Source organism: Gymnoscopelus microlampas (assembly GCF_963454915.1).
Source record: "Gymnoscopelus microlampas genome assembly, chromosome: 16".
In the NCBI taxonomy this organism is placed as follows: domain Eukaryota; kingdom Metazoa; phylum Chordata; class Actinopteri; order Myctophiformes; family Myctophidae; genus Gymnoscopelus; species Gymnoscopelus microlampas.
Window position 1 is genome coordinate 49471129 of NC_139953.1, and position 13747 is coordinate 49484875.

Consider the following 13747-nt stretch of genomic DNA (forward strand, 5'->3'; position numbering starts at 1 on the left):
AAAGGGTGTTCCATAGCACTGATTTATGGGGGGGGGGAATTCAAAAGCATCAAAATGGAGTTAGCTGGTTCCTGCCGGACAGCAACGATTGTCTATGGCATGGGGTCTTCAATGTGTCCAGGCTAAGGACCCCCTAGCTGAGAGAGAGATGAAGCAGGGACCCCCTCTTTGCCCCCAAAAAATAGCCGATCTACAAGCTCGCAACGCCTCGTTGCGAGCTTGTAGATCGGCTATTTCTTTGGCTAAAGTTCTTCTCAGAATAGGAATGCTAAGGGTTCAAGTGGTTAATGTAAAACATAAAAATCATATCACACAAAGATAAGGTGCCCCCCCCCCCCCCGTAGTAACTCTGAGGACCCCCTAGGGGTCACGGACCCCCTGTTGAAAACCCCTGGTCTATGGTTTGTCTATGAGCAGCAGCAGCGTCACAGACAGTGTTAGGTAGCTGGAGGAGGGATTGAAGGATTGGCGATAAGGAGACACACTTTCTCTCTCTCTCTCTCTGTGTCTCTCTGTCTGTTCAACATCCAAGACCTTACTGTCCTTCACCTCCTGCCATCTCCTCCTACAGTCTGTTCACCTCCTGCTATCTCCTCCTACAGTCTGTTCACCTCCTGCTATCCTCCTACAGTCTGTCTGGTGAGTTTGAATTCATTCTATTAAGATATACAGTCTATTATTGATCAGTTTTAATTAATGACCCCCCCAAAATAATCATATTTGAGCTGGGGACCCCCCAAAATAATCATATTTGAGCTGGGGACCCCCCAAAATAATCATATTTGAACTGGGGACCCCCCACCCTGACAAGCACTTGGAATTGTAGGAGTTGAGGTATTCGACTCCACAGATAAATATTGTGAAAATAGCAGATCTACAAGCTCACAACTTCTGAAATGCGAGGCGTTGTGAGCTTGTAGATCTGCAATTCTTTTTTTCTATTATTTGACAATTTGGCCAATATTTCATGTGATTTTATGGTATAGTTTGTTGATTACTTTTGAAGCAGTAATGGCCTTTCTTATAAAGGTCTTAAATGTCCTTAAAATCTCACTTTACTGTCATCAGGGGACCCCCCCAAAAAAATCATGTGGGGACCCCCCTGGGGGTCCCGACCCACATGTTGAGAACCACTGTTTTAAAGGTCTGTCAGATCTATGTTCTGATGCTCAGTATCAGTGTATAAACTGTCAGTGGAACGAACGGGTCCATGACATTACATTAAACTAGTGGTGGAAAGTAACTAAGTACATGTACTCAAGGCCATGTAGCGACCTGAACAGCTATTATTTAAATTTTTACCAATAAGTGACTTTTACCAGTCTGTGCAAAACAAAGATTTGATAAAAGTCACCGAGTGAGTATTTTCTTCATCGAGTAACGGTTGCCGGGCAGATTAGAACAGAACAACCCAAACATCTTTATTTAAATGAGGAGGTTTGATGTGTCAGAGGTGAAGACCTTGGTTCCCAACGCATTATTATGAACACATGCTGCCTGTATCTCTGCCTCACACACACACACACACACACACACACACACACACACACACACACACACACACACACACACACACACACACACACACACACACACACACACACACACACACACACACACACACACACACAGGCCTTGAATGAGAGGAGAGTTTATCTTTCAGCAGATTTCACTGCAGGCTGCAGCTGCTCTGCCTTCATCCAACACATCCAACATCCAACACATCCAGCACAGCGTTGTAAGCAGTGGTGTAAAGCAACTAAGTACATTTACTCAAGAACTGTACTTAAGTACAGTTTTGAGGTGTTTTTTACTTTACTGGAGTATTTCCACTTTCCGGTACTTTCACTTCTACTCCACTACATCTCAGAGGCTGATATTGTACTTTTACTCTTTTGCTCACAATGCGACGCATTTTTGCCAAATCTTTGTACACAATAATAGTGCTGTCATAATAGTGAAGCTATCTATTAAATCTATATGAATAGAAGTTTCATCTGAGACAAAATTCGATACAATATGTAGTGGGGGGGTCCCTGCTTCATCTCTCTCCCAGCTAGGGGGTCCTTGGCCTGAAAAAGGTTGAAAACCCCTGTTGTAGAGCAATGGTTCCCAAACAGAGGTCCAGGGACCCCCATATCATCAGGTGATCAGCTTAATGTGCAACATTGTTTTCTCACTCAACAATAAACAAACCTACGTACAGGTTAAGTGTATACGGGGTATCTACACATTTATATAAAGTGACACTATTTAAGGACTTTTAAGACCTTTTTAATACCTGTAAAATTCCACAGATAAATATTGTGAAAATAGCTGATCTACAAGCCCACAACGCCTCGCAAACCAGGGCCGCATTGCTCATGGGAGGCATGGTACGCCGTGCAGGAAGGAACCTATTTGAACAGGAGCACGCATAGATTTAAAAACGACTTTAAATTCACACCTCAACAAAGTTAACAAATTAAGGCTGCCGACCGCCGGTTGTCACACCGGCATGAATTAGGATTAAGAATGAGCCCAGGGACGTGCACAGATAGACTCTAGGTGGTGCTAGAGCACCTGCCCTTTGCCCTCTTGACCAGAAGTGCCCTTTTGAAAAAAAGAAGAAAAAAAGTTTTTTTTTCCAGTTTACAGCAGGGGTCTTCAACAGGGGGTCCGGGACCCCTAGGGGGTCCTCAGAGTTACTACAGGGGGTCCGCCAAATCTTTGTGTGATATGATTTTTCTTTTTACCATAACCACTCGAAACCTAGCATCCCTTTTCTGAGGAGAACTTTAGCCAAAAATAGCAGATCTACAAGCTCACAACGCCTCGCGCTGCGAGGCGTTGTGGGCTTGTAGATCTGCTATTTTTTGGCAAAGAGGTATAGGTGTAGAGGGAAAAAAGAGCAGACCAAGTAAACAAAAAAAAGTATAATTTACTTGAGCACCTGCCCCTCAAAATGTCTGTGCACGCCACTGGACATGCACGTCACGTCATTAAAATAGCGCGCAACCACTTAACCAGGTACCAAATCAGCATCAACACTGCTCGCAACGGTTTCACAATTTGCATCTGTGGACACAAACTAAATGTAATGCTTCAACTCCTACAATTCCAAGTGCTTGTCAGGGTGGGGGGGTCCCCAGTTCAAATAGGATTATTTTGGGGGTCCCCAGTTCAAATAGGATTATTTTGGGGGTCCCCAGTTCAAATAGGATTATTTTGGGGGGTCCCCAGTTCAAATAGGATTATTTGGGGGGTCCCCAGTTCAAATAGGATTATTTTGGGGGTCCCCAGTTCAAATAGGATTATTTTGGGGGGTCCCCAGTTCAAATAGGATGGATTATTTTGGGGGGTCCCCAGTTCAAATAGGATTATTTTGGGGAGTCCCCAGTTCATATAAGATTATTTTGGGGGTCCCCAGTTCAAATAGGATTATTTTGGGGGGTCCCCAGTTCAAATAGGATTATTTTGGGGGGGTCCCCAGTTCAAATAGGATTATTTTGGGGGGGGTCGCGGCCTGAAAAGTTTGGGAACCCTTGCCGTAGAGGAGTGGCTCTCAAAGTGGGATCCGGGGACCCCCAGGGGTCCTTGAGTGGGTTCAAGGGGGTCCCCAGCTAAATCTGTTGTCTCTTCTAGGTGTTGTAGACATGGGTGAATGGGATCTACTGGGTCGTCTACTCGATAAGGTCCAGTCTCATTCCACGGTCATCGGGAAGGTCTGGCTCACCGTTCTGTTCGTGTTCCGCATCCTGATCCTGGGGGCCGGAGCAGAGAAGGTACTTTTTTTTTAATGTTAAATATACAACGTACAACTTTTGTTCACGTCATGAGCTTCTAGATCGGCAATTTCATCAGCGAATATAATTAATGTAGTAAAAACTGAAGACAGCCTGAGGTGCCCTGAGGCAGTGGTTCTCAAACTGTTTCATGTCAAGGACCCCCACATTGACAATTATTAGCCCACGGACCCCCATTTGAAACCCATAAGAGAAGATTTTTACGGCTCTCTAACAGTGATTCTCAACCATTTTAATTTCAAGGACCCCCAGTTTCACATACATTAGGCTACGGACCCCCATTTAATGGCATTTCTATCTCTGGGACCCCAATTTATATAGTAAAATCAATGTTGATTTCACTCTGAGAGTGTACAAATGGAACCAAATGGACCCCATTTTTACACTCTCACCGAGTTACAGACCCATAAGGGTCCATTTGGTTCCTATCCATCATTTAGCTGGGGACCCCCTGGAACCGCCTCAAGTACCCCTGGGGGTCCCCGGACCCCACTTTGAGAACCAATGCCCTGAGGGACCCAACATGGGTGTTAAAGGGATAGTTCACCCCAAAAAATAACTTTTTTTCCCCCATGGATTAGTCACCCCATGGAGACTTGAAGTCATGGAGATTTTTTTTTTTTTTTCATTCCTAAGATCAGGGGTCTTCAACGTTTTCAGGCCAAGGACCCCCTATAGCTGAGAGAGAGATGAAGTAGCTAGGGACCCCCTACTCTATGTTGTATAAAATTGTGTTTCAGATTAAAACATTTTTTTTTACTTAGTCTGCTCTTTTTTCCCTCTACACCTATAGCCTCTTTGCCGAAAATAGCCGATCTACAAGCTCTCAACGCCTCGCAGCATGTTCCCCTCAAAAAAGGAATTCTAGGGTTCAAGTGGTTAATGTAAAAAACAAATGTAATCCTATCACACAAAGATTTGGCGGACCTCCTATAGTAGCTCTGAGGACCCCCTAGGGGTCCCGGACCCCCTGTTGAAGACCCCTGCCTAAGACAATAATTTGATGACCAGTGGACCGGTAGGAGACAGAAAGAGTCTCCTTTGTATCTCCTACCGGAAACCGCTGCCGGTCATCAAGTTATTGTCTTAGGAGTGAGACAAAAAAAACAAAACAAATCTCCATGAATTCAATGATTCATGGGGGTGTGTAATTGATAGAAAAATAAGTACCTTTTTTAGGTGAACTACTCCTTTAAGATTTAGCCTTTCCTTTCTCATATTTGTCTGTCTGTCTGTCTGTCTGTCTGTCTGTCTGTCTGTCTGTCTGTCTGTCTGTCTGTCTGTCTGTCCTCTGTAGGTGTGGGGTGATGAGCAGTCAGACTTTGTGTGTAACACTCAGCAGCCCGGCTGTGAGAACGTGTGTTACGACAGAGCGTTCCCCATCTCTCACGTTCGCTACTGGACGCTGCAGATAGTGTGTGTGGCCACGCCCACTCTGCTCTACCTGGGCCACGTGCTGCACGTCATCCACGCTGAGAAGAAGGTACGCGCACACACACACACACACACACACACACACACACACACACACACACACACACACACACACACACACACACACACACACACACACACACACACACACACACACACACACACACAGTGGCGTGCACAGACATTTTGAGGGGCAGGTGCTCAAGTAAATTATACTTTTTTTGTTTACTTGGTCTGCTCTTTTTTCCCTCTACACCTATACCTCTTTGCCAAAAATAGCCGATCTACAAGCTCACAACGCCTCGCAGCGCGAGGCGTTGTGGGCTTGTAGATCTGCTATTTTTGGCTAAAGTTCTCCTCAGAAAAGGGATGCTAGGTTTCGAGTGGTTATGGTAAAAAGAAAAATCATATCACATAAAGATTTGGCGGACCCCCTGTAGTAACTCTGAGGACCCCCTGTTGAAGACCCCTGCTGTGCCCTTTTTTCAAAAGGGCACTTTTGGTCAAGAGGGCAAAGGGCAGGTGCTCTAGCTCCACCTAGAGTCTATCTGTGCACGTCCCTGCACACACACACACACACACACACACACACACACACACACACACACACACACACACACACACACACACACACACACACACACACACACACACACACACACACACGCAGTCATATCGGAAAGAAAGGGGCCTCTTCCTTATTTCCTTCACATGTTGTTACCAATGATACTAATGAAGGCTCTGTTCCATTCTGGCTGTTTCTAGATGAGGAGGAAGATGAAGCAACAACAGGCCACGGTGGATGAACAGACCAACATATTTCTGCGCTGTGGTTACAAGGTACACCTATTACTTTAAGTATTAATACTGTGGATACAAGGCACACCTATTACTTTAAGTATTAATACTGTGGATACAAGGTATACCTACTAGTTTAAGTATTAATACTGTGGATACAAGGGGGATTTTACCCACCTCTTCAGGAAACACTACCCTGACCCTTCCTCTTTGCCTTGCCTATTTGTACGAGCTCTGTTTAAGCAACCCGATCTCACACAACTTAGTATACATTGCACGGAGGTGTCATTCCGTGCATATATAGACAACTGGAAAACTCGGGAAAAAAATCACAGAGTGAGCTAAAGCGAGCGCGTTGCCGTCCCGAGCGTTGTGACGTTCCCTTGGGCCTACTCAGCGCCGTTTGAGTTACGTACCGATAGGCACAGAATGGTACATTTTGTTGTGGGGACTGCTCTGCTTCTGCAGGTTTTTTCCGGGTTGCAACTGGTTACGCCCACCGCGGGACTCGCCGTACATATGCACGGATTTTCGGGTTTTCTAGGCCAGTGGTTCTCAAACTTTATCATGTCAAGGACCCCCAAATTGACACTTATTAGCCCGCGGACCCCCATTTGAAAAGATATGCCAGGGATCCCCATAAGAGAAGATTTCTATGGCCCTATAGCAGTGATTCTCAACCATTTTAATTTCAAGGACCCCCAGTTTAACATGCATTAGGCTACGGACCCCCATTTAATGGCATTTCTATCTCTGGGGCCCCAATTTATGTTGTAAAATCAATGTCAATTTAACTCTGAGAGTGTACAAATGGAACCAAATGGACCCTAACGGGTCCATTTGGTTCCATTTGTACACTCTCAGAGTTACACACCCATAAGGATCCATTTGGTTCCTATCCATCATTTAGCTGGGGACCCCCTGGAACCCCCTCAAGTACCCCTGGGGGTCCCCGGACCCCACTTTGAGAACCAATGTTCTAAGCGACTATGCACGGAATGACGTGCACTGGGTCCGTGCAATGTATACTACATTCTGTGAGATCAGGCTGGTTTAAGACAGTAGGAAGCTGATATATTGCACTTTTACCTCAGCACTAGGTATGCTATTAGTTGCTTGTTTTAGAAGAGAATGCTCTTCAGACTTCTGGTGATTAGTAGTTTTTGTTCCCTACCTATGTTGAATGCACTTATTGTAAGTCTCTTTGGATAAAAGCGTCTGCTAAATCATTGGTTCTCAAAGTGGGGTACGGGGACCCCCAGGGGTACTTGAGGGGGTTCCAGGGGGTCCCCAGCTAAATGATGGATAGGAACCAAATGGACCCTTATAGTTCTGTAACTCTGAGAGTGTACAAATGGAACCAAATGGACCCTAACGGGTCCATTTGGTTCCATTTGTACACTCTCAGAGTTAAATCGACATTGATTTTATAATATAAATTCAGGTCCCAGAGGTATAAATGCCATTAAATGGGGGTCCGTAGCCTAATGCATGTCAAACTGGGGGTCCTTGACGTTAAAATGGTTGAGAATCCCTGCTAGAAAGCCTTATAAACCTTCTCTTATGGGGGTCCCTGGCTTATCTTTTCAAATGGGGGTCCGCGGGGTAATAAGTGTCAATTTGGGGGTCCTTGACATGAAAAAGTTTGAGAACCACTGTGCCAAATGACTGTAATGTAATGTAATGTAATGTAATGTAATGTAATTGTGATTTAATGGTAGGTTCCTAAGTACAGCTCTGACGAGGGGAAGATCAGCCTGAAGGGACGTCTACTACGGTCCTACGCTCTGCACGTCCTCGCTAAGATCCTACTGGAGGTAGGCCTACTGTACCACTGATATATAGATCCTACTGGAGGTAGGACTACTGTACCACTGATATATAGATCCTACTGGAGGTAGGACTACTGTACCACTGATATATAGATCCTACTGGAGGTAGACCTACTGTACAGTACCACTAATATATAGCATGCTGACAGCCAAAATAAGTCTTAAAATGACACAGATGCGTTCCCGGTCTTAATGGGTTAAACTTGGCCACGCAGGCGGGTTTGAAAGTGAATGGTGTGTCAGCCTCTTACTGGGTCTGGTGGTGAGGCGTGTTGCAGCCTTCTTCCACCTCAGCGTCTGTTGTGTTCAGAGCCAAACAGAAAGCATTGGGGCTGAGTGATAACATGCTCCTCATCGATGTCACAACGCGCTGGAACAGCATGTCTGGATCTGCTGAAAGATATCTGTGAAGAAAAAAAAAACACAGAAAAAAACAGAACATGTAAACTCCAAGGAACAAGTGGGCTCAGACTAGTTTGTTAACCCATTAAGACCTGACGTTCCGATTCTACAAAATGTCTTCTAAATCCTAACAGTTTAAAAAAAACAACGTATGTTGCTATCTAATTTATGTCAGTGGTTCTCAAACTTTTTAATGTCAAGGACCCCCAAAAATGATATGCATTTGGCTGCGGAACCCATCTCAAAATGTTTTGTTCCAGGGACCCCCCCAAGAAGCAAAGATTAGAGTTGACAATGTTCGCTTTAAAACATATATATTCAAAGAAAATGTCTTGCATAAAATGTCTCAATTTTTGAATAGCGTGAGTGTAAAATAATGCTTTTAGGGCTCAAATCAAAAAACAACACGGATGCGTTGCAGGTCTGAGTTAATTTACAAACGTATTTATTTGATCTGTTTTATTTGTTTTGAAATGAATTACATTTTTTGCTAAGACAAACTATATTTTAAGTTATTCTTTATGTTATCAGTCATTTGTTTTAAAATTGTATTTCATTTTTGTTAAGACAAATAGAACAAATAAACATGGCTTAGTGTGTGCCTGATCTTACAGTACAGTTGGCTGTATGTACCTCAGGAATAAAAAGGCATTCTTTGATACAGTATTGAAAAGAGATGTGTAGAGAAATGATGAAAAAAAGTCATTTGCTGCAGTTTAAAGAGGATAAAAGAAAACAAACAGTATTGTAAAAAAAAAAATACTGGATTTATGTAAGAGAAGAAATATAAAAAGATGTTTTTGTCATTTTCATGGAAAATAATTTTGGGTTTAAAAGATCGTGGAAAATCGTATCGTGAACCTAGAATCGTAAATCGTATCGTGCGTTGAGTGAATCGTTACGTGTCTACCACTAATATATAGAGTGTTGTCAGTCAGTGTAATGAAGAGATGATTTAGGCAAAACAATAATAAATACATGTTCCTACTGACATACTGTGGAGGCCATTATTTTAGGATAGAATGTTAATATTGTAATATGATATTTGTGTACTAGGTGGGCTTTATCATAGGACAGTAATATAATAATATATGTTTATGATATTATAATATGATATATTTATAATATTATAATATGATATATTTATAATATTATAATATCATATGTTCATAGGTAGGATTCATCGTAGGACAGTACTTGCTGTTTGGATTCACGCTCCAACATCGCTACATCTGTGACCACACCCCCTGTCCTCACCAGGTGGACTGCTTCCTGTCCAGGTGGGTAGGCCTACACTTCAACCATTGATCACGTTAAATACACGTGTTTCAAATCAAGGACATTTTCTCTATGACTTTAGTTAGTAAAGTTTGTAAGCACACGGTGCAGTTTCAGTTATAGCGCATTTTTTATCAAAAGGCATGGCGAGAGTGTGTTTTTCCCCCTGTCCGTCTGTCCGTCTGTGTGTCATTCTGTCTGTGAACAGCTAATCTCCGGCACCGTTGGCTTGATCGCAGCGAAACCGTGCACACACACTCCCTGGATGTCAGAGCAGAACCTCTGCCCCAAATTTTTCACATGGGCCTTTTATAGCGCCACCAGGAGGCCGCTTTGTGCAAAACAAATGTTTTGACCGTACTCCTACTAGTTATTAGGCTAAGCAAAACGGGTCTTTCAGATTTCTCATAGTCCATCCTGATTGGCTAAGATTGACATCTAAAGTTTGCAGGAGTGACCCCGTTTTGAACAAAATGCTGCAAATCATGAACACAGCGTCCGATCGCGGTGACACTTTGCACGCACATTCGCACTACGTTGAGGAACAAATGCCACCCTTTTATTATTGCCCTTTTATAGCGCCACCAGGAGGCCGATTTTTGCAACACTTTTAATTTTCATATTACTCCTACAAATTTTGTCCAAACATCACGCAATTCGGTACACATTATCTCTACAGTCAAGTGATCAAGATGGTTCTGTCCGATTTCTCATATTCCATCCTGATTGGCGAATTCAGAACATTGCTGGCCCACACTAACCTACCTGACCTGGCGGAGACCTGTGCTCCGAGGAGCACTTTTTCTAGTTTTTAACTTTACTTAACTTTATAACTTTAACTTTAATCAGATTGTTGTTGTGTTTTCAGGCCCACAGAGAAGTCCGTCTTCATTTGGTTCATGCTGGTGGCGGCCGGGGTCTCTCTGCTCCTCAGTGGGGCGGAGCTTTGCTACCTCAGCGTGCGCGCCGTCAGGCTATGCTCCGCCCAACGCCAGGTAGGGGGGGGGGCGGGACCAGTAACCCGTTTTTTTTTAACCACCGTTTAAAATAATCACAACTAACTAACCCTGTAGAGCAGTGTTCATTGTCAATTTAGAACAATGACATAAAATATACGTTGACTACCTTTTTTTTCACTGACAAATAAAGACTGTAGGTAGATGTGGAGCAGTGGTGATTTTGACAGCAAATTTTGATTTAGTTTTAGTCATAGTCTTTTGAATAAAATTCCATTTAGTTATAGTCATATTTTAGTCATCTGAAAAGTTTTAGTTTTTGTCTAGTTTTAGTTGACTAAATATCATAAGATTATAGTCGACTAAATCTACAGCTGATTTAGTCGACTAAAATGTTTGTTGGCGGTGCCTTGATGGTGCCGTAATGACTGATTTTACACTTGGTTGCATGCTGAAAATAGCCGATCTACAAGCTCGCGTCGCGCTGCGACGCGTTGTGAGCTTGTAGATCTGCTATTTTCAGAGCGCAACACCCGAACCAAACACAAAATGACTTGTCTTCTAGTTCTACTGGATCTCTTCTCCACTAGATCCCTCACTAACGTTTTAGTCTAGTTTTTTATTTGTTGACGAAATTGTCAATATATTTAGTCTTAGTTTTAGTCATCGTAGCTTAGTTTTTATTTAGTTTTTATTTAGTTTTCGTCAGTGAAAAAAGGTAGTCGACGAACACTTTTCGTCATAGTTTCAGTCGACGAAATCAACACTGATGTGGAGCATCATTTAAATAAAGACTGTACTAGATGTGGAGCATCATTTAAATAAAGACTGTACTAGATGTGGAGCATCATTTAAATAAAGACTGTACTAGATGTGGAGCATCATTTAAATAAAGACTGTACTAGATGTGGAGCATCATTTAAATAAAGACTGTACTAGATGTGGAGCATCATTTAAATAAAGACTGTACTAGATGTGGAGCATCATTTAAATAAAGACTGTACTAGATGTGGAGCATCATTTAAATAAAGACTGTACTAGATGTGGAGCATCATTTAAATAAAGACTGTACTAGATGTGGAGCATCATTTAAATAAAGACTGTACTAGATGTGGAGCATCATTTAAATAAAGACTGTACTAGATGTGGAGCATCATTTAAATAAAGACTGTAGGTCTAGATGTGGAGCATCATTTAAATAAAGACTGTACTAGATGTGGAGCATCATTTAAATAAAGACTGTAGGTCTAGATGTGGAGCATCATTTAAATAAAGACTGTACTAGATGTGGAGCATCATTTAAATAAAGACTGTAGGTCTACATGTGGAGCATCATTTAAATAAAGACTGTAGGTCTACATGTGGAGCATCATTTAAATAAAGACTGTAGGTCTAGATGTGGAGCATCATTTAAATAAAGACTGTACTAGATGTGGAGCATCATTTAAATAAAGACTGTACTAGATGTGGAGCATCATTTAAATAAAGACTGTACTAGATGTGGAGCATCATTTAAATAAAGACTGTACTAGATGTGGAGCATCAATTCAACTGTTTTGTAAGCTTGACTGTTTGTTTTTTACTTTTTTTGTTTTGTTTTTTAAATGAAAATGTGTTTGAAAATAGCAGATCTACAAGCTCGTTGTGAGCTTGAAGATCTTCTATTTTCCAAACATTTTAGTAGGCTACTTTTACTTTTGATTTTGATACCAATACTTTTGTGATTTTACTCAAGTAACATTCTGAACGCATAGTATTTTTGTATATTGTGGTATTGCTACTTCTACTTAAGTAAAATATCGGACTACTCCCCCCCACCTTCTCCCCCCAAACGGCAGGACTACACCGTCACCCCCGTGACTCCGCCCCTCCAGGAGAGGCAGGCCTTCGAGGAGAGGGATCACATGATCCAGAACTGGATCAACCTGGAGATGGACCTGCAGCGCCACAAGATGATCCACCACGCCGAGGGGGGGGTCACCGCGGGAGGGGGGGGTCACCGGGGGGGGGTCAACGAGGCGGAGAAGAGCGTCTCTGAGGACAACAACAACGCGGGGGAGGTGCATATCTAAAGGTCCAACGGTGGGGTCAGCCCTGTTTAGAAACTGTTTTTACTGTTAATGGGCTAGACCAGTGGTTCTCAAACTTTTTCATGTCAAGGACCCCTAAATTGACACTTATTAGTCCGCGGACCCCCATTTGAAAAGATATGCCAGGGACCCCCCATAAGAGACGATTTTTACGGCTCTAGCAGTGATTCTAAACCATTTTAATTTCAAGGACCCCCAGTTTGACATGCATTAGGGCTACAGACCCCCATTTAATGGCATTTCTATCACTGGGACCCCAATTTATATTGTAAAATCAATGTTAATTTAACTCTGAGAGTGTACAAATGGAACCAAATGGACCCGTTAGGGTCCATTTGGTCCCATTTGTACACTCTCAGAGTTACAGACCCATAAGGGTCCATTTGGTTTCTGTCCATCATTTAGCTGGGGACCCCCTGGAGCCCCCTCAAGTACCCCTGGGGGTCCCCGGACCCCACTTTGAGAACCAATGGGCTAGACCACTTGGGTCTAGAGGTTTGGCTTGTGTAGTTACCTTGCCATGATGTAACTCCAAAGGTGGACAAGAAAAATGCTATAACACTCTTTTAGCACATTAAACCCAGTACTGTTTGTTTTTTTTCATTTATAAGTAGACATGAAATGGTTCCATTTTTATAATGAGCACATGAGGACCAATTATATGACGATAATGGTTGAAAATGGGTGAAATGGTCCTTTAACTATAGGCTACTTGAAACCTACCGCAGTGCTTCTTCAGATGGGGATGTGTCTGCCCCTAGTGGTACACGGAGGACCTGCATGACAGAAAGTGGAAAATAGAGACACATATTTCATGATCAAACATTATGTTGTTTAATAACATTATGTTTAATAACATTATGTTTAATAACATTATGACTAATCATAAAACATTATGTTTAATAACATTATGACTAATCATAAAACATTATGTTTAATAACATTATGACTAATCATAAAACATTATGTTTAATAACATTATGTTTAATGATCATAAAACATTGACAGACTGTGTGAGCGTGAAGCTGCTGACCTATAAAGTGTTAAACCATACATAATAAATACAATAAGACAAAAACTTGAAAAGCACAACTGTTACTGAACAGAAAGCAATACATATTGATGTGTTATGGCCATCGTTCAGATAAATACTCAGAGACATTAATTAAACG

The 13747-nt window shown here is 42.3% G+C and overlaps 1 protein-coding gene across 1 annotated transcript; it reads left to right on the forward strand.

The window, feature by feature from the left end:
- Positions 1–3635: 3635 nt before the first annotated feature.
- LOC311063075 (gap junction Cx32.7 protein-like) lies at positions 3636–12557 on the forward strand (the record flags this gene model as incomplete). Its single annotated transcript, XM_084082285.1, has 7 exons — positions 3636–3764; positions 5083–5268; positions 5985–6059; positions 7739–7834; positions 9425–9531; positions 10398–10524; positions 12324–12557. The coding sequence occupies 7 exons, from the start codon at positions 3636–3638 to the stop codon at positions 12555–12557; spliced, it is 954 nt and encodes a 317-aa protein (XP_083938411.1).
- Between the last annotated feature and the right edge of the window lie 1190 nt (positions 12558–13747).